A 22,071-nucleotide genomic window follows, 5' to 3' on the forward strand; every position below is an offset into this window, starting at 1 on the left:
CGCACTTAAGGATCCATCAGATAGAAAGATGGAAGTTATTCAAAAGAATATATACACACATGCAGGTGTTATACTACGACCAGCTATAGCAACTGCCTGGATGTGCAGTGCTGGAGTAGTTTGGTCAGAATCCCTGATTGAAAATATTGATACCCTAGATAGGGACAATGTTTTACTGTCGTTAGAACAAATAAAGGATGCATTTATCTATATGCGTGATGCACAGAGGGATATTTGCACACTGGCATCTCGGGTGAGTGCTATGTCCATTTCAGCCAGAAGAGCCTTATGGACACGACAGTGGACAGGCGATGCGGATTCAAAACGTCACATGGAGGTTTTGCCGTATAAAGGGGAGGAGTTATTTGGAGTTGGTCTATCAGACTTGGTGGCCACGGCTACTGCCGGGAAATCCACTTTTTTACCTCAAGTCACTCCCCAACAGAGAAAGGCACCGACTTTTCAACCGCAGCCTTTTCGCTCCTACAAAAATAAGAGAGCAAAGGGCTTGTCGTACCTGCCACGAGGCAGAGGAAGAGGGAAGAGACACCAACAGGCAGCTCCTTCCCAGGAACAGAAGCCCTCCCCGGCTCCTGCAAAAACCTCAGCATGACGCTGGGGCCTCTCAAGCGGACTCGGGGACAGTGGGGGGCCGTCTCAAAAATTACAGCGCGCAGTGGGCTCACTCGCAGGTAGACCCCTGGATCCTGCAGATAATATCTCAGGGGTACAGGTTGGAATTAGAGACGGATCCTCCTCATCGTTTCCTGAAGTCTGCCTTACCAACCGTCTCTTCCGAAAGGGAGAGGGTGTTGGAAGCCATTCACAAGCTGTACGCTCAGCAGGTGATAGTCAAAGTACCCCTATTACAACAAGGAAAGGGGTATTATTCCACTCTATTTGTGGTACCGAAGCCGGATGGCTCGGTAAGGCCTATTCTAAATCTGAAGTCCTTGAACCTCTACATAAAAAAGTTCAAGTTCAAGATGGAGTCACTCAGAGCAGTGATAGCGAACCTGGAAGAAGGGGACTTTATGGTATCCTTGGACATCAAGGATGCGTATCTACACGTTCCGATTTACCCCGCACACCAGGGGTACCTCAGGTTCATTGTTCAAAACTGTCACTATCAGTTTCAGACGCTGCCGTTCGGATTGTCCACGGCGCCTCGGGTCTTTACCAAGGTAATGGCCGAGATGATGATTCTTCTTCGAAGAAAAGGCGTATTAGTTATCCCATACTTGGACGATCTCCTAATAAGGGCAAGGTCCAGAGAACAGCTGGAGACAGCTTTAGCACTATCTCAAGAGGTGCTAAGACAACACGGGTGGATTCTGAATATTCCAAAATCCCATTTAATCCCGACAACTCGTCTGCTGTTCCTAGGAATGATTCTGGACACGGTTCAGAAAAAGGTTTTCCTTCCAGATACATCAATGCACAAGAGTCCTGGGAAAAATGGTGGCTTCTTACGAAGCAATTCCATTCGGCAGATTCCATGCAAGAATATTCCAAAGGGATCTGTTGGACAAATGGTCAGGGTCGCATCTGCAGATGCACCTGCGAATAACCCTGTCACCAAAGACAAGGGTGTCACTTCTGTGGTGGTTGCAGAAGGCTCACCTATTAGAAGGCCGCAGATTCGGCATTCAGGATTGGATCCTGGTGACCACGGACGCCAGCCTGAGAGGCTGGGGAGCAGTCACACAAGGAAGAAACTTCCAGGGAGTATGGACGAGTCTGGAAAAGTCTCTTCACATAAACATTCTGGAACTAAGAGCAATCTACAATGCTCTAAGCCAGGCGGAACTTCTCCTGCAAGGAAAGCCGGTGTTGATTCAGTCGGACAACATCACGGCGGTCGCCCATGTAAACAGGCAGGGCGGCACAAGAAGCAGGAGTGCAATGGCAGAAGCTGCCAAGATTCTTCGCTGGGCGGAGAATCACGTGATAGCACTGTCAGCAGTGTTCATCCCGGGCGTGGACAACTGGGAAGCAGACTTCCTCAGCAGACACGATCTTCATCCGGGAGAGTGGGGTCTACATCCAGAAGTCTTCAACATGTTAATAGACCGTTGGGAAAGACCAATTGTAGACATGATGGCGTCTCGCCTCAACAAGAAACTGGACAAATATTGCGCCAGGTCAAGAGATCCACAGGCAATAGCTGTGGACGCACTGGTAACTCCTTGGGTGTACCAGTCAGTGTATGTGTTTCCTCCTCTGCCGCTCATACCAAAGGTATTGAAGATCATACGGCAAAGAAGAGTAAGTACAATACTAGTGGTTCCGGATTGGCCGAGAAGGACTTGGTATCCGGAACTTCAAGAGATGCTCACGGACGAACCGTGGCCTCTACCTCTGAGAAGGGACCTGCTACAGCAGGGTCCCTGTCTTTTTCAAGACTTACCGCGGCTGCGTTTGACGGCATGGCGGTTGAACGCCAGATCCTAAAAGGGAAAGGCATTCCAGAAGAAGTCATTCCTACCTTGATTAAGGCACGGAAGGAAGTCACCGTGAAACATTATCACCGCATTTGGCGAAAATATGTAGCGTGGTGCGAGGATCGGAAGGTTCCGACGGAGGAATTCCAACTGGGTCGTTTCCTACATTTCCTGCAATCAGGATTATCTATGGGTCTCAAATTGGGATCCATTAAGGTTCAAATTTCGGCCCTGTCAATATTCTTCCAAAAAGAATTGGCCTCTGTCCCTGAGGTCCAGACTTTTGTCAAGGGAGTACTGCATATACAGCCTCCTGTGGTGCCTCCGGTGGCACCGTGGGATCTAAATGTAGTTTTAGATTTCCTCAAATCCCATTGGTTGAACCATTGAAAAAGGTGGATTTGAAATATCTCACATTGAAAGTGACTATGTTACTAGCCCTGGCCTCTGCCAGGAGAGTATCTGAATTGGCGGCTTTATCTTATAAAAGTCCTTATCTAATCTTCCATTCGGATAGGGCAGAACTGCGGACTCGTCCGCATTTTCTCCCTAAAGTGGTATCAGCATTTCATCTGAACCAACCTATTGTGGTGCCTGCGGCCACTAGCGACTTGGAGGACTCCAAGTTGTTGGACGTTGTCAGAGCCTTAAAAATATACATTGCAAGGACGGCTGGAGTCAGAAAATCTGACTCGCTGTTTATATTGTATGCACCCAACAAGTTGGGCGCACCTGCTTCTAAGCAGTCGATTGCTCGTTGGATTTGTAACACAATTCAACTTGCACATTCTGTGGCAGGCCTGCCACAGCCTAAAACTGTAAAAGCCCACTCCACAAGGAAGGTGGGCTCATCTTGGGCGGCTGCCCGAGGGGTCTCGGCATTACAACTCTGCCGAGCAGCTACGTGGTCGGGGGAGAACACGTTTGTAAAATTTTACAAATTTGATACCCTGGCAAAGGAGGACCTGGAGTTCTCTCATTCGGTGCTGCAGAGTCATCCGCACTCTCCCGCCCGTTTGGGAGCTTTGGTATAATCCCCATGGTCCTTTCAGGAACCCCAGCATCCACTTAGGACGATAGAGAAAATAAGAATTTACTTACCGATAATTCTATTTCTCGGAGTCCGTAGTGGATGCTGGGCGCCCATCCCAAGTGCGGATTATCTGCAATACTTGTACATAGTTATTGTTAACTAATTCGGGTTATTGTTAAGGAGCCATCTTTAAGAGGCCCTTTCTGTTGTCATACTGTTAACTGGGTTTAGATCACAAGTTGTACGGTGTGATTGGTGTGGCTGGTATGAGTCTTACCCGGGATTCAAAATGCCTCCCTTATTGTGTATGCTCGTCCGGGCACAGTACCTAACTGGAGTCTGGAGGAGGGTCATGGGGGGAGGAGCCAGTGCACACCACCTGACCTAGTAAAGCTTTACTTTTTTGTGCCCTGTCTCCTGCGGAGCCGCTATTCCCCATGGTCCTTTCAGGAACCCCAGCATCCACTACGGACTCCGAGAAATAGAATTATCGGTAAGTAAATTCTTATTTTATATATTGTTGAATGTAGATAAGCAAACGTTACAGATTTTGCATGAGGGCTGCTATTCACATATTATGTGAAGGGAAAAAGTTACATGTGTAAATGTTTTCATCAATTGTTATAACAGAGTTGATTTGCAAAATTATATGGTGCATTGTAGTGTGCACAGCTTGATACGGAGTGCAGGTTGAACCCGATGGGCATTTTGCTTCTTTTCAACCTCATTAACTATGTTACTATATTAAGATACATTTATCTTAAATTAATTAATGGGAATATTCAGGTATCTGCACTGAACTTAATAAGTAAGAAATACTAAGTGATCGTTTTCTCTTTGTTTTATAGAGGCTCTGTATGTAATGTTCTGCTGACTTGCTGCAAAGACAATGTTTGCCGTCTATGGGCAGAGACATTACTACCCAACGACAGCCTTTTATATGGAGATGGATTCGGACAAAAAGTTGAGCCTGACGGCTTAAATAATAACTTCAAAAGAAATCCTTCAAGTAAAGAGCGTGTGCAAAGTGCTTTGGAGGTATGAGCTGCAAGACTTCAAGTCTCCAGTTAGCATAGGATGCTAAAAATATTTGTGACAGGGTCTTTATTTGAAATGTGTAAAACCAGTGTCGCCTCTATGGACGGGCATTTGTAACCCTATGAAAATGACCTTGAAGAACTGCTATGCACAAAATGTTCTCTCTCCCCTGTGGAAGCCTTCCCAGGAGCAAGTCTTGATATTCAGTTGACATTAAAATTTGTCAGATTTGGCTCACAGTTCTAATAGTGTAATGACAACTACATTAATTACTTTTTTTTTTTTTAAATCTTTTGCTAAAACCTACCTACTTAATCCATTTCTAAAGCCCCTTTTACACTGCCATAAAAATCCCGGTTATTTGCATGTAAACGTGCAAAACCCGGGATTTTGGTCAGTGCAAAATGAGACGTTCCGTGTCATGGAGCTAAGAACTGGGAATTTGGCAGGTTAATAGACCTGGCCATTTCCCGAGTCACAGTGTAAAATGGGCTTAAGCCTATTCACACATCCTCAGAATCTTATGCTACTAATTGTTTTGACTCATTGTCCTATATTTTTGACAACAAAAAAATTTAAAAGAAAACTTCTTGGTTTCATTACACACAATTTTTGGTTGTTTTTGTAAAAATAGGATTTTAATTACCTACCGGTAAATCCTTTTCTCGTAGTCCATAGAAGATATTGGGGTTCCATTTAGTACCATGGGGTATAGACGGGTCCACTAAGAGCCAGGGGCACTTAAAAAATGTGATAGTGTGGGCTTGCTCCTCCCTCTATGCCCCTCCTACCAGACTCAGTCTAGGAAACTGTACCCGAGGAGACAGACATACTTTGAGAGAAGGATAGATAAGGATAGTGGTGAGATTCCGAACCAGCACACACAAACAAGAGGAAAACCATGCTAACCAAACTTGAAACAGGAACAGCAACAGCTGAACCAAACAACAATACGTAACCAAGTAACAGTGCAGGAAGAACGAAGCACCGGGCAGGCGCCCAGTATCCTCTACGGACTACGAGAAAAGGATTTACCGGTAGGTAATTAAAATCCTATTTTCTCTTACGTCCTAGAGGATACTGGGGTTCCATTTAGTACCATGGGGAAGTACCAAAGCTCCCAAAGCGGGTGGGAGAGTGTTGAGGTTCCTAGAGAACTGATTGACCAAACGGAAGGTCGTCAGAGGCCAAAGTATCGAACTTGTAAAACGTAGCAAACGTGTTCGAACTTGACCAAGTAGCTGCTCGGCAGAGATGTACAGCTGAGACATCCCGGGCACCCGCCCATGAAGAATCCACCGACCTAGTAGAGTGGGCCTGAACAGATTTCGAAACCGCCAAGTCTGCCGTGGATAGTGAGCCTCATCCAGCGTGCAATGGACTGCTTTGAAGCAGGACACCCAATCTTATTGGGATCATAGAGAACGAACAGTGAGTCAGATTTCCTGTGATGAGCTGTGCTCTTCACATACACCTTCAAAGCCCACAACATCCAAAGACTTTGGAGTAGCAGAGGTGTCCTTAACAGCCGGAACCACAATAGGTTGGTTGATGTGAAACGCGGACAACACCTTAGGAAGGAATTGCTGACGAATTCTGAGTTCAGCTCTGTCCTCATGGAATATTGTGTAGGGACTCTTGTGAGACAACGCCCCTAGCTCCAACACACGTCTCGTTGAAGCCAAGGCCAACAGTGTGACTGTCTTCCATGTAAGATATTTAACATCTACCTTCTGTAACGGTTCAAACCAGTCTGATTGCAGGAACTACAGCACCAAATTGAGATCCCAAGGTGCCGTAGGAGGCACAAGGGGAGTTAGATGTGCAGAACAACTTTCAAGAATGTCTGGACCTCAGGAAGAGAAGCCAATTGTTTGTGAAAGACAATGGACAAGGCCGAAATCTGGACTTTTATTGTACCCAGACGTAGGCCCACATCCGACTGCAGAAAAAGCAGGAAACGTCCCAGATGAAATTCCACCGCAGAATATTTTCTGCTCTCACACTAAGAGACGTATTTCTTCCAAATACGGTGGTAATGTTTAGACGTTACCCCCTTCCTGGCTTGGAACATAGTCAAGATGACTTTGTCAGGGAAGCCTCTCCTGGCAAGAATCCGCTGTTCAACGTCTATGACGTCAAACGTAGCCATGGTAAGTCTTGATAGACGAATGGGCCCTGTTGCAGAAGATCCTCGCGAAGAAGTAGAGGCCACGGATCTTCGAGGAGCATCTCCAGGAGGACCGCGTGCCAGGCCCTTCTTGGCCAACCGAAGCAATGCTTGAACCTTTTCCCTTTTTATTCTTTTCAGAATTCTTGGTATCAGAGGAAGTTGAGGAAATACGTACACCATCTGATAGACCCATGGAATTGTCAGAGCGTCCACTGCCGTTGACTGTGGGTCTCTCGACCTGGAACAATACCGCTTGAGCTTCTTGCTGAGATGAGAGGCCATCATGTCGATCTGTGGATATCCCCATCGACTTGTCAAGCACCTGAACACCTCCGGGTGAAGGCCCCACTCCCCCGGGTGCAGGTCGTGTCTGCTGAGGAAGTCTGCTTCCCAGTTGTCTACTCCCGGAATGAAGACCGCCGACAATGCCGCAGCGTGTTTTTCTGCTTTTCGTTCCGCCCTGTCGGTTTATGTATGGCACTGCGCGTCACATTGTCCGACAGGACATGAATGGCCTGATCTTGAAGAAGATATGAGGCCTGCAGAAGAGTGTTGTATATGGCCCTGAGTTCCAGAATGTTGATTGGAAAGATGCCTTCCTGACTTGACCATCTTCCTTGATACTGCACCCCCTGGGTGACTGCTCCCCAACCTCTGAGGCTTGCGTCCATGGTTAGCAGAATTCAATTTTGAATCCCGAACCGTCGGCCCTCGATCAGGTCAGAAGTCTGTAGCCACCACAGAAGGGAGATCCCTGGCCTTTGGCGACAGACGAATCCCCTGGTACATGTGAAGATGTGATTAGGACCATTTGTCCAACAGATCGAGCTGGAAGGGTCGTGCATGAAACATCAAACCTTCCGTACTGAAGAGCCTTGTAAGAGGCTACCAAGAGGTGAATGCATAGGTGCACCAATATCCGGGTTGGCATCCCGAACCATCAACTGGATTACCAATGCCTTTTCCAGCGGAAGAAAAACTTTCTGTGACTGTGTGTCCAGTATCATTCCCAGAAATGGGAGCCTCCGAGTTGGATCTAAGTGAGATTTCGGAAGATACAGAATCCAGCCGTGATCCAGGAATAGTTTGGTTGTAATGCCAGTGCTGTTCAACAACCTCTCCCTGGACGAAGCCTTTATCAGAAGATCGTCCAGGTACGGAATTATGTTCACTCCCTGCTTGTGAAGGAGTAACATCATCTCTGCCATTACCTTGGTGAACACCCTTGGTGCCATGGAGAGACCAAACGATACGGCCTGGAACTGGTAGTTACAGTCTTGCAGTGCAAACCGTAGATGAGCTTGGTGATGCTGCCAGATCGGAATGTGAAGGTACGCATCCTCGATATCCAGAGACACTAGGAATTCCCTCTCCTCTGGACCTGAGATCACCGCTCTCAGAGACTCCATCTTGAATTTGAACACTCGTAAGTACGGCTTCATTGATTTTAGATTCAGAATCTGCCTTACTGAACCATCCGGTTTCGGTACTACAAACAAGTTGGAGTTACACCCCTTGTTTTGGAGATGAGGTGGAACTGGAACAATGACCTGCGTTTGTACCAGTTTTTGTATGGCATCCTGTAAGGTTATACTTGCCTCCTGTGAAACTGGTAAGCCTGATTTGAAGAATCTGTGAGGTGGGAGTTCCTGAAACTCTCCAGTCTGTAACCCTGGGAAATAAGATCTATGACCCAGGTATCCTGGCATGATGTTGTCCAGATGTGACTGAAATTTTTTAGTCAGACTCCCACCTGCTAGTCTTCCAGGCATCGCGGTCCGCCATCATGCTGAAGGCTTTACGGAAGCAGAACTGGAGCTCTGTTCCTGAGAACCGGCAGTTGCTGGTTTGCGTGGTTTACCTCTAGCGCCGCTGTTGGCTGTAGAAGATCCTCTGGCTTTGCCCTTAAACTTGGCAGTCTGAAAGGACTGTAGAGTAGGTCCTCAGTAGGTCTTCCTAGTTGGGGGGAGCTGCAGAAGGAAGATATGTAGACTTACCCACAGTAGCTTTGGAGATGCATTTGTCTAGTTCATCTCCAAATAAGGCCACTCTTGTGAGGGTTAGGCCTTCCACGCCTTTCCTGGAGTCCACGTCCGCAGTCCACTGGTGTAACCATAAGCCTCTGCGTTCTGACACTGCCATAGCCGTGGTGCGTGCTTTAAGCAAAATCACTTCTTTTATGGCTTCCACTATAAAGTTCGCATAGTCCTGTATATGTTGCAGGAGTAAAACAATCTCCACCCTAGATAAGGAATCCAACCCCTCAATTAGGTTACCTGACCATCTAGCAATGGCTTTAGTAATTCACGCACATGCTATAGTGGGTCTCTGGGCCACCCAGCAGCCGCGTATAAGGATTTGAGTGTAGTCTCAATCTTGCGATCAGCCGTATCTTTCAGGGAGGCTGCACCAGGGACAGGCAACACTATTTTCCGTGACAGCCTGGATACTGATGCATCCACTATCGGTGGATATTCCCATTTTTTCCTATCCTCCGGAGGAAAAGGAAAAGATGAGAGTAACCTTTTAGAGATCTGAAATTTCTTATCAGGATTAACCTACGGTTCTTCAAACAGGGTATTCAATTAATTTGACACTGGAAAAGTGACTGAGGATTTTTTTTTTACATTAACATAAGATTCCTCACACTCCTCTGACACTTTATCAGGAGTTTGCAGAACGTCTCTGATAGCTTATATAAGAGCCTCTATTCCCTGTGACAGATCAGCATCCCCCCTTTCTGAATCCACCTTCCCCTCCTCCATGTCTGACCCCTCAGCGTCAGAGTCAGACTACAGGATATGGGCCAGAGTTTGCTTTTGTGGACAAATGGGAGCGGACTGAGACACTTGTTTGGGGACTGAGTCTCTATTCATGATCTCATCCACAGACTGTCTTAAGTATTGCATCTCTTTCTCATGGCGGGACAGTGTATTAGATATATTGGAAATCATTCCTTTAATGGAATCCAGCCACGCTGGTTCAACTCCGCTAGCCTGAGAAGGTGCACTATACTGAGTACATACGGTAGTAGTGAGTTTCCTGGGGAAGAGGAACACTCCACTGTTCATGAATCACACTCTTTGCCTGACATATTGTAAATGTGACTGCACACACACACCCAGGAAAGGTTAAAAGCACAATTAACCCACAAAGAGCCCTTCCAGGGAGAGACAGAGATATTTTGGAGCCAGCACACAGCGTCCTTAATGCTAAGCTTAGCCGGGTCACAGACTAAGAACCCAGTTTGGGGACTTAGGGGGTAATTCAGACCTGATCGTAGCAGCAAATTTGTTAGCAGTTGGGCAAAACCATGTGAACTGCAGGGGGGTCAGATGTAACGTGCAGAGAGAATTAGATTTGGGTGGGGTGTGTTCAAACTGAAATCTAAGTTGCAGTGTAAAAATAAAGCAGCCAGTATTTACCCTGCACAGAAACAATATAACCCACCCAAATCTAACTCTCTCTGCACACGCTATATCTGCCCCCCCTGCAGTGCACATGGTTTTTCCCATCTGCTAACAAAGTTGCTGCTACAATCAGGTCTGAATTAGGCCCTTAGTACACTAATAATCGCTACCCCCCTGCTATGACCCCTTGGTACCGCTGAGGTAATCTGGAGTCACATCGGAGGAGCTGCGCGTCCCTGTCAGTAAGCGTCTGTGTCCACTGCAGAGGGATAATGGCACTGGTGACCTGCTGGATCCTCTCATAGTGAAGCCCCACCCCTTCAATGGTGCGCGGCCTTTTCGCTTTTTTTTATACTGTCAGAGGTAATTTTGTGCTTAAAATGGAGCCAGATCAGTTTTAAGAGTTTGTTTGCCAGTATAGGTACTGTGTACAGTGTACTGAGACGCAGTTGTGTACTGAGTCTGGAGACGCAATCCACCCAGGTGAGAAGCCATGCTTCTCCGTACCCTCATGCCGCCATATTGGCCGGCGATCTGCTAACCGGGACGTCGGCTTAGTACTCACCACTCTTCTTTCTTCTGGCTCTGTTAGGGGTGGCGGAGTGCTGTGGGAATGTACGCTCGCCATGGTGGGGCTTGCGAATAGTTCCCTCAGGAGCAAGTGTCCTGTCAGCGGGGTACGGGACCATTAACCCTTCAAGAGGTTTGGCCGCCCCCCCCCCCCCCCCCCCCCTTCTAAATCCCACGAAGTAGGCAGGCTGATGCCATCCAGACCTGCCTGAAAATAACAAACAGAAAACTAAATGCAGAAAATTCTTCAGGAGCTTCCATAAGCGTGACGGCTCTTCCGGGCACATTTTCTAAACCGAGTCTGGTAGGAGGGGCATAGAGGGAGGAGCCAGTGCGCACTATCAAATTCTTAAAGTGCCCATGGCTCCTAGTGGACCCGTCTATACCCCATGGTACTAAATGGAACCCCAGTATCCTCTAGGACGTAAGAGAAATACTGTGACGTTTCTATCCATCCATATACTCATTGTTTCTCTAACGTCCTAGTGGATGCTGGGGACTCCGAAAGGACCATGGGGAATAGCGGCTCCGCAGGAGACTGGGCACAAAGTAAAAGCTTTAGGACTAGCTGGTGTGCACTGGCTCCTCCCCCTATGACCCTCCTCCAAGCCTCAGTTAAGATTTTGTGCCCGAACGAGAAGGGTGCAATCTAGGTGGCTCTCCTGAGCTGCTTAGAGTAAAAGTTTAAATAGGTTTTTTTATTTTCAGTGAGACCTGCTGGCAACAGGCTCACTGCATCGAGGGACTAAGGGGAGAAGAAGCGAACTCACCTGCGTGCAGAGTGGATTGGGCTTCTTAGGCTACTGGACATTAGCTCCAGAGGGACGATCACAGGCCCAGCCATGGATGGGTCCCGGAGCCGCGCCGCCGGCCCCCTTACAGAGCCAGAAGAGTGAAGAGGTCCGGAAAATCGGCGGCAGAAGACGTCCTGTCTTCAATAAGGTATCGCACAGCACCGCAGCTGTGCGCCATTGCTCTCAGCATACTTCACACTCCGGTCACTGAGGGTGCAGGGCGCTGGGGGGGGGGCGCCCTGGGACGCAATGAAAATACCTTAAATGGCTAAAAATACATCACATATAGCTCCTGGGCTATATGGATGTATTTAACCCCTGCCAGTTTTCCACAAAAAAGCGGGAGAAAGGCCGCCGAGAAGGGGGCGGAGCCTATCTCCTCAGCACACAAGCGCCCATTTTTCCTCACAGCTCCGTTGGAGGAAGGCTCCCTGACTCTCCCCTGCAGTCCTGCACTACAGAAACAGGGTAAAACAAGAGAGGGGGGGGGCACTAAATTGGCATATTAATATATACAGCAGCTATATTAGGGAAAAACACTTATATAAGGTTATCCCTATATATATATATATAGCGCTCTGGTGTGTGCTGGCAAACTCTCCCTCTGTCTCCCCAAAGGGCTAGTGGGGTCCTGTCCTCTATCAGAGCATTCCCTGTGTGTGTGCTGTGTGTCGGTACGCTGTGTCGACATGTATGAGGAGGAAAATGGTGTGGAGGCGGAGCAATTGCCTGTGTTAGTGATGTCACCCCCTAGGGAGTCGACACCTGACTGGATGGTCTTATGGAAAGAATTACGTGATAGTGTCGGCACTTTACAAAAGACTGTTGACGACATGAGACAGCCGGCAAATCAGTTAATACCTGTACAGGCGTCTCAAACACCGTCAGGGGCTATAAAACGCCCGTTACCTCAGGTCGATACAGACACTGACACGGACACTGACTCCAGTGTCGACGGTGAGGAAACAAACGTATTTTCCAGTAGGGCCACACGTTACATGATCACGGCAATGAAGGAGGTTTTGAACATTTCTGATACTACAAGTACCACAAAAAAGGGTATTATGTGGGGTGTGAAAAAACTACCCGTAGTTTTTCCTGAATCAGATGAATTAAATGAGGTGTGTGATGAAGCGTGGGTTTCCCCCGATAAAAAACTGCTAATTTCTAAAAAATTATTTCATTATACCCTTTCCCGCCAGAGGTTAGGGCGTGTTGGGAAACACCCCCTAGCGTAGATAAGGCGCTCACACGCTTATCAAAACAAGTGGCGTTACCGTCCCCTGATACGGCCGCCCTCAAGGAACCAGCTTATAGGAAGCTGGAAAATATCCTTAAAAGTATATACACACATACTGGTATTATACTGCGACCAGCAATCGCCTCAGCCTGGATGTGCAGTGCTGGGGTGGCTTGGTCGGATTCCCTGACTGAAAATATTGATACCCTGGACAGGGACAATATATTATTGACTATAGAGCATTTAAAGGATGCATTTCTATATATGCGAGATGCACAGAGGGATATTTGCACTCTGGCATCAAGAGTAAGTGCGATGTCCATTTCTGCCAGAAGAGGATTATGGACGCGACAGTGGTCAGGGGATGCGGATTCCAAACGGCATATGGAAGTATTGCCGTATAAAGGGGAGGAGTTATTTGGGGTCGGTCTATCGGACCTGGTGGCCACGGCAACGGCTGGAAAATCCACCTTTTTACCCCAAGTCACCTCGCAGCAGAAAAAGATACCGTCTTTTCAGGCTCAGTCCTTTCGTCCCCATAAGGGCAAGCGGGCAAAAGGCCACTCATATCTGCCCCGGGGCAGAGGAAGGGGAAAAAGACTGCAGCAGACAGCCTCTTCCCACGAACAGAAGCCCTCCCCCGCTTCTGCCAAGTCCTCAGCATGACGCTGGGGCCTTACAAGCGGACTCAGGCACGGTGGGGGCCCGTCTCAAGAATTTCAGCGCGCAGTAGGCTCACTCGCAAGTGGACCCCTGGATCCTGCAGGTAGTATCTCAGGGGTACAAATTGGAATTCGAGACGTCTCCCCCTCGCCGGTTCCTGAAGTCTGCTTTACCAACGTCTCCCCCCGACAGGGAGGCGGTATTGGAAGCCATTCACAAGCTGTATTCCCAGCAGGTGATAATCAAGGTACCCCTCCTACAACAGGGAAAGGGGTATTATTCCACGCTGTTTGTGGTACCGAAGCCGGACGGCTCGGTGAGACCCATTTTAAATCTGAAATCCTTGAACACTTACATAAAAAGGTTCAAGTTCAAGATGGAGTCACTCAGAGCAGTGATAGCGAACCTGGAAGAAGGGGACTATATGGTGTCTCTGGACATCAAGGATGCTTACCTCCATGTCCCAATTTGCCCTTCTCACCAAGGGTACCTCAGGTTTGTGGTACAGAACTGTCACTATCAGTTTCAGACGCTGCCGTTTGGATTGTCCACGGCACCCCGGGTCTTTACCAAGGTAATGGCCGAAATGATGATTCTTCTTCGAAGAAAAGGCGTCTTAATTATCCCTTACTTGGACGATCTCCTGATAAGGGCAAGGTCCAGAGAACAGTTAGAGGTCGGAGTAGCACTATCTCAAGTAGTACTACGACAGCACGGATGGATTCTAAATATTCCAAAATCGCAGCTGATTCCGACGACACGTCTGCTGTTCCTAGGGATGATTCTGGACACAGTACAGAAAAAGGTGTTTCTCCCGGAGGAGAAAGCCAAGGAGTTATCCGACCTAGTCAGGAACCTCCTAAGACCAGGCCAAGTGTCAGTACATCAATGCACAAGGGTCCTGGGAAAGATGGTGGCTTCTTACGAAGCGATTCCATTCGGCAGATTCCACGCAAGAACTTTTCAGTGGATCTGCTGGACAAATGGTCCGGATCGCATCTTCAAATGCATCAGCGGATAACCCTGTCTCCAAGGACAAGGGTGTCTCTCCTGTGGTGGTTACAGAGTGCTCATCTCCTAGAGGGCCGCAGATTCGGCATTCAGGATTGGGTCCTGATGACCACGGATGCCAGCCTGAGAGGCTGGGGAGCAGTCACACACGGAAGAAATTTCCAGGGCTTGTGGTCAAGCATGGAAACGTCACTTCACATAAATATCCTGGAACTAAGGGCCATTTACAATGCCCTAAGTCAGGCAAGACCTCTGCTTCAGGGTCAGCCGGTGTTGATCCAGTCGGACAACATCACGGCAGTCGCCCACGTAAACAGACAGGGCGGCACAAGAAGCAGGAGGGCAATGATGGAAGTGGCAAGGATTCTTCGCTGGGCGGAGAATCATGTGATAGCACTGTCAGCAGTGTTCATTCCGGGAGTGGACAACTGGGAAGCAGACTTCCTCAGCAGACACGATCTTCACCCGGGGGAGTGGGGACTTCACCCAGAAGTCTTCCACATGATTGTGAACCGTTGGGAAAAACCAAAGGTGGACATGATGGCGTCCCGCCTCAACAAAAAACTGGACAGATATTGCGCCAGGTCAAGGGACCCTCAGGCAATAGCTGTGGACGCTCTGGTAACACCGTGGGTGTACCAGTCAGTGTATGTGTTCCCTCCTCTTCCTCTCATACCAAAAGTACTGAGAATCATAAGAAGGAGAGGAGTAAAGACTATACTCGTGGCTCCGGATTGGCCAAGAAGGACTTGGTACCCGGAAATTCAAGAGATGCTCACGGAAGACCCGTGGCCTCTACCTCTAAGAAAGGACCTGCTCCAGCAGGGACCATGTCTGTTCCAAGACTTACCGCGGCTGCGTTTGACGGCATGGCGGTTGAACGCCGGATCCTGAAGGAAAAAGGCATTCCGGATGAAGTCATCCCTACCCTGATCAAAGCCAGGAAGGATGTAACCATACAACATTATCACCGTATTTGGCGTAAATATGTTGCGTGGTGCGAGGCCAGGGAAGGCCCCTACAGAGGAATTTCAACTGGGTCGTTTCCTGCATTTCCTGCAAACAGGACTGTCTATGGGCCTCAAATTAGGGTCCATTAAGGTTCAAATTTCGGCCCTGTCAATATTCTTCCAAAAAGAACTGGCTTCTGTTCCTGAAGTTCAGACGTTTGTCAAGGGAGTACTGCATATACAGCCTCCTTTTGTGCCTCCAGTGGCACCTTGGGATCTCAATGTAGTTTTGGGATTCCTAAAATCACATTGGTTTGAACCACTCACCACTGTGGACTTAAAATATCTCACATGGAAAGTGGTAATGCTGTTAGCCCTAGCTTCAGCCAGGCGTGTCTCAGAATTGGCGGCTTTATCCTAATTTTTCATACGGACAGGGAAGAATTGAGGACTCGTCCTCAATTTCTTCCTAAGGTGGTTTCAGCATTTCACTTAAACCAGCCTATTGTGGTGCCTGCGGCTACTAGGGACTTGGAGGATTCCAAGTTGCTGGACGTAGTCAGGGCCCTGAAAATATATGTTTCCAGGACGGCTGGAGTCAGAAAATCTGATTCGCTGTTTATCCTGTATGCACCCAACAAGCTGGGTGCTCCTGCTTCTAAGCAGACGATTGCTCGTTGGATTTGTAGTACAATTCAGCTTGCACATTCTGTGGGATGCCTTCCACAGCCAAAATCTGTAAAAGCCCATTCCACACGGAAAGTGGGCTCATCTTGGGCGGCTGCCCGAGGGGTCTCGGCTTTACAACTTTGCCGAGCAGCTACTTGGTCAGGGGCAAACACGTTTGCTAAATTCTACAAATTTGATACCCTGGCTGAGGAGGACCTGGAGTTCTCTCATTCGGTGCTGCAGAGTCATCCGCACTCTCCCGCCCGTTTGGGAGCTTTGGTATAATCCCCATGGTCCTTTCGGAGTCCCCAGCATCCACTAGGACGTTAGAGAAAATAAGAATTTACTTACCGATAATTCTATTTCTCATCGTCCGTAGTGGATGCTGGGCGCCCATCCCAAGTGCGGATTGTCTGCATTACTTGTACATAGTTATTGTTACAAAAATCGGGTTATTGTTGTTGTGAGCCATCTTTTCAGAGGCTCCTTCTGTTATCATGCTGTTAACAGGGTTCAGATCACAAGTTGTACGGTGTGATTGGTGTGGCTGGTATGAGTCTTACCCGGGATTCAAAATCCTTCCTTATTGTGTACGCTTGTCCGGGCACAGTATCCTAACTGAGGCTTGGAGGAGGGTCATAGGGGGAGGAGCCAGTGCACACCAGCTAGTCCTAAAGCTTTTACTTTGTGCCCAGTCTCCTGCGGAGCCGCTATTCCCCATGGTCCTTTCGGAGTCCCCAGCATCCACTACGGACTATGAGAAATAGAATTATCGGTAAGTAAATTCTTATTTTTTGTTTTTTTTTAGTCTTAATAGTGTTACTCTTTTCACTTGACCTGTGTGCAGGAACTCTGAAATTTCTACAGAGCTAAATTATTGCCCCATCCAGTGCTAGAAAGACTGCCTCACCGTCAGGGGTTAAAGTGGGGGGGGGACGAGATGGAACCGAGTTCCACCACCTGTAATGGTAGGGGGAACTAGTTCCACCATCTCCATTGCCCTTCACAGTAATTCCAACAGAAAAGCCCACCCCATCATCTGCGTCAATCGATGATACAGGTGGCACTAGTGTTACTGATGAACTGCAGCCACCTACTCCTTACTCAGGTCCTGGTGCCTCCATGGTTCTCCTCCATGAGTTCCACCACCTCACCAGGACCACTTTAAGCCCTGCACACCATTATAGTGAGATGAACCTAACCAGTATGTACTCTGGTGTATTACTGCTCCAGCCAGACCTGGTGTGTGTGTGTTGCCATATGCCCATTGAGATAATTAACTCAAGCAGCTATGTGTTCAGATTTTGGGTAGCATTTGTTGAATCTCTCTCTGAATGCTTCCCATCGGGAATGAAGCAAGCTTGGAGTGTTTCATTTTGTGTTTATCAATGATTCTCTGATTTGTACTAGTCTCCTTCTCAGCAGACTTTATAGCAAGAGCTATTGTACCTGTATTAAATGTATTGACAGAATCAGGTTGCCAAGTAACCTTTCAAGGACGTTATGAAATGTGTTTGTATGTTTTTGGTTTAAGGTCTAAGCCTTAGACCTTAAACCAAATACATACAAACACATTTCATAACGTCCTTGAAAGGTTACATTAATTGCTCACTCAAAGCCCCTTAAAAGAACTGTAGCTCTAAACAGATCCCTTAGACTCTAAGGCAGGGGTGGCCAACCAGTCAGAGACAAAGAGACACAAAATCTTGCTAGGTACATCTAAGAGCCGACATTGAACCGAAGGTGCACGTGCAAAAATGGGATGTGGCCTTGTGCCTGCTGGTATAAAATATATTGAAAAAGCTAGAGCCAACATAAAGAACATTGAAAAAGCCACTTCCACATAAAATAATTAAAAAAGACAAATCCACATAAAATAATTGAAAAACCCATGTCCACATAATACACTTCAGCATGCTCCTGTGTTACTCTAACCAGCATCCTCCTGTGTCACTCCAGCCAGCTCCCCCATGTGTCACTCCGGCCAGCTCCCCCATGTGTCACTCCAGTCAGCTCCCCCATGTGTCACTCCAGTCAGCTCCCCCATGTGTCACTCCAGCCAGCTCCCCCATGTGTCACTCCAGCCAGCTCCCCCATGTGTCACTCCAGCCAGCTCCCCCATGTGTCACTCCAGCCAGCTCCCCCATGTGTCACTCCAGCCAGCTCCCCCATGTGTCACTCCAGCCAGCTCCCCCATGTGTCACTCCAGCCAGCTCCCCCATGTGTCACTCCAGCCAGCTCCCCATGTGTTACTCCTGCCAGCTCCCCCGTGTGTCACTCCAGCCAACTTCCTTGTGTCACTCCAGCCAGCTCCCCCATATGCCACTCCTTCCAGCACCCTCCTATGTCACTCCAGCTAGCTTCCCCATGTGTCACTCCAGCTAGCTTCCCCATGTATCACTCCAGCCAGCACCCTCCTGTGTCACTCCAGCCAGCTACCCCATGTGTCTCTCCAGTCAGCACCTTCTTGTGTCACTCCAGCCCACCCTCATGTGTCATTACAGCCTTATCACCCCCCCCCCCCCACCCCAGCTCGTACCACTGCAGCAGCCCTTTATGTGTCCACTGTTTGCCGGTGGGTGTCTCACATCTAGTATCTGGCTCCATAAGTTCTTAGTCCCCATAGTGCTGCTGTGTTGCTGGATGTAGTGCAGCGGTTTGCAGATCTGTTGTGCTTACGTGACCTTGAGTGTCGGGGAGCCGCATTTGAATAAAGAAAGAGCTGCATGCGGCTCAAGAGCCACGGGTTGGCTGCTGCTCTAAGAGATCTGTTTAGAGCTACAGTTCTTTTAAGGGGCTTTGAGTGAGCAATTAATGTCTATGTAACTTGAAAAATAGCAATTCATACCATTTTGCAACTTTTTATTTAAATGCATTCATTATTTATAGATTTAATCAGCACTTATATAATAGCACCTAACACGTGACCAGTAGAATTGGATCGATCAAGCTGCAGAAATATTATTTTCCTTTAAAAAAAAAAATAATAATAATAATAATAATTATTATATTCCTTGTCACTTGTTATGTTAATGTAACCTTCTGTTTCATTAACTGTTTTTTGTTCTGTGCTAATAATTTGAATACATTTTTACACCATTACATACATACATACATATATACATACATACATACATACATACATACATAGGGGTCTTAGCTTTTTCAGCAGTAGAGTTTTGTGTAAGGCTTGGATTCATTTCTTGCTTTCTTTCTCTTTTCTCAGACTGCTAACAAAAAATAATTCAGTTAGTTTAAACAGCAGTAATTAATGCATTGTTTATGATATTTGTATCTTTATGCTAGAATACATTTGCATCATGTTATAAGCATTGAGAAGTAAGACACAATATTAATATTTGTAGTATAGCATACTGTATATAATGTTTACAAGCAAGTTTATTTCAAGGTTGCAGTGCAGAGAGCAATGGTCCCAGGTTAGGGGCAAGGTGTCAGGGTATGGTGAAGAGGGGACTAGATGACAGGGCAGAAAGGACGGATTCTGTGAGAGAGGAGAAGGGACAAATTGGCAGGGTAGAGGGGAGGGCTCCCAGAAGAGAGAGAAAAGAAAAACAACAACCACTGCACAATGGTATGCGGTCTATAGATATACAGTGTTAGTTAGACAGTCAGTAGGTTAACACCAAATGGTCGACTTGCATTAGGTCGACATGGTGATTAAGTGGACCTATGAAAGGTCGACAGTGCTTATGGTCGACAGGTTCACATGGTTGACTTGCCAATAGTCGACGCACATAAGGTCGACACACTTTTATTTTTTATTTTTTTAATTCTCTGTTAATATTTTTTCTAATTTCATATTTTACTGTACCGAGCGTAGTGGTAGCGGAGCGGGGTATCTTGCCCGAAGCATGGCGGAGTAAAATGGTACACTAATTGGGGGTTTACGTGCAGAGACTGCAATAATGACATAAAATACATGCTGTGTTGACCTTTTCCTGTATCTACCATTTTCCATGTCAACCTTTTTTATGTGCTGACCTTTTTTTTTTTTACCTGTCGACTTTTTTCATGTTTGTTATAGGTCGACATAATGACCATGTTGACTTGTCCATGTCGACCTTTTCACGGTCGACCTTATGACTGTAGACCTTCTAACTGTAGATCTATTGAACCGTATCCCTGCACAATAGGGGAAAAAGGATGAATAGGAGGAATAAGGGAGGTGGGAAGGTGTTGGAAGTCAGAAAGAAAAAAAACAACCCTGCACAATAGCTAGCGACCTGACGATTGATTGGTCCAAATTGCTAGTTAATTATAATGGTGCAGAGTTTTTAATAGTTTCTACAAGCAAGTGGGTACTTTACTTTTCTGTTTCCAGATTCTCCGTGCTATACCGAGGGGTTTTTGTAGGGTGGTCTTCAGGGTTCCGGCGTCCGGCCTCCCGGCGACCACCATACCGGCGCCGGAATCCTGACCGCCAGCATACCGACATCTTTTCTCCCTCTTGGGGGTCCATGACCCCGCACCACCGAGCCCGCAAGGGGCTCATTTGTGCTCGCCCAGCTGTCGGTATGCCGGCGTCTGTATGTTGGTCACCGGGACCCCGACCGCCGGCAAACCACACTACACCCGTTTTTGTATCCCTGTAGCACCCAGAGCTTGTATGGCCAGTTGCATCATTTGAAGTTTAAATTGTTTTCACATTGTGTATAGCTTGTATAGTACAGTCAAAAATCTGATCACAGCGAATTGTTGTGCTTGAACTTGCATATCTTATTGTAGCCACACACGGTGCGATTATTTCATGCTATTTGAACTTTTTACTGCGTATTGCATCGCGTGTAGTTCAAATCGCACTGTATTTATGTTCCCTTGCGATGCGCGCTCCCGCATACTCCATATCGCAAGGTAAAATAGTATGTGCAGTCAGGTATTTTTGTACTACATCGCATACATTACATATTGTAGTGTATGTAGCCAAAATCGGGTGTAGTTCAAATCGTATGTGGTCAGCTAGCATGCCCACTTAGTCCAAATCGCATAGCACACATTGTATAGGCTCAAGACGCACCTAGCACAGATTTCACCGTGTGTGGGCACCATTAGTTTTATGTTTAGTATTTTTGTTATTCAATAACATTTTATTTTTTGTAAACAAGCATCCTGAGTTTTTTTTTTTTTCTGTGGACAGTTAAATTTGAGGCATTTTCGTAGAGGCAGGAGGAGATCATCGGCATTAGTAGCACATACTGGATGCCCACCTAACCAGCAAGATGCTCATGAGGTTCATCGGAATACACCTTTCCACGGCAATGCACTTTGTCATTTTCACATTGCTGCCAGCATTAACCCAGCAACAGGTGAGGCACAACTAATAGATCATGTGAAGGGATGTATCATGACAGCGTGTGTTTGTCAGCTCTTTGGAACAGGGCACAAATTACAGTCTCAGAATGTATTAATTTACTTTGTATATCCTTCTATTTATGTAATTGCACTGGACAGCTTAAGCACCACTAAGAAACGATAAATGAATATGCAATCTTTACATTTCCTGAAATATTTGCCTGCAATACACTATATTCAAGTATCTAGGATGTTAGCTTGAGCTTTTTTTTTCAGATGATAGTAAAAAGTGATTTTTACTGTTTTGTTGTTGTTGTTCTTCAGAAATAGAATGAACAAAACAAGAAAAAAGTGACTTAAGGCCCATACACACTTGCCGATAAAATGAGCGACGTCGCTCATTTTCCCCCTCTCTGAGCGGCGTCGCTCATTTTATCGGCAAGTATGAAGCCAGCGAAAACCTATGCGCGGGCCGGCAACGATCGTCGCTGTCAGCAGTGCATGCATGCAGGATCTGGACTGTCATCCAGGACCTGCATGCACGGCTGGCGGAGGCGTGATGTCACTGAGCGATATGAGCGGTCATATTGCTCAGTGTGTGTAGTCGGCCACCGACCAGCCGGCCCAGGAGAGGAAACATTAGACGACGTCGCTCATAGAGCGACATCATCTAATGTGTATGGACCTTTACAGTATCGAACATTGCAAGACATGGAAATGTTTATAAACATTGCTGCATCAGCTGTCATAATACCTAATAATGTAG

General features: G+C 47.1%; 1 protein-coding gene across 4 annotated transcripts in view; it reads left to right on the plus strand.

Moving 5' to 3' along the window:
• DMXL1 (Dmx like 1) overlaps positions 1–22,071 on the plus strand; it is a 444,894-nt gene that overhangs the window by 213,119 nt on the left and 209,704 nt on the right. For all 4 annotated transcript variants that reach the window (XM_063964182.1, XM_063964179.1, XM_063964181.1 and 1 more), the window contains exons 8-9: positions 4,326–4,515; positions 21,151–21,319. In XM_063964182.1, the coding sequence (XP_063820252.1) occupies positions 4,326–4,515; positions 21,151–21,319 (359 nt within the window). The remainder of the gene's footprint in view (positions 1–4,325; positions 4,516–21,150; positions 21,320–22,071) is intronic.

This window comes from Pseudophryne corroboree, chromosome 1 (assembly GCF_028390025.1).
Source record: "Pseudophryne corroboree isolate aPseCor3 chromosome 1, aPseCor3.hap2, whole genome shotgun sequence".
In the NCBI taxonomy this organism is placed as follows: Eukaryota; Metazoa; Chordata; class Amphibia; order Anura; family Myobatrachidae; genus Pseudophryne; species Pseudophryne corroboree.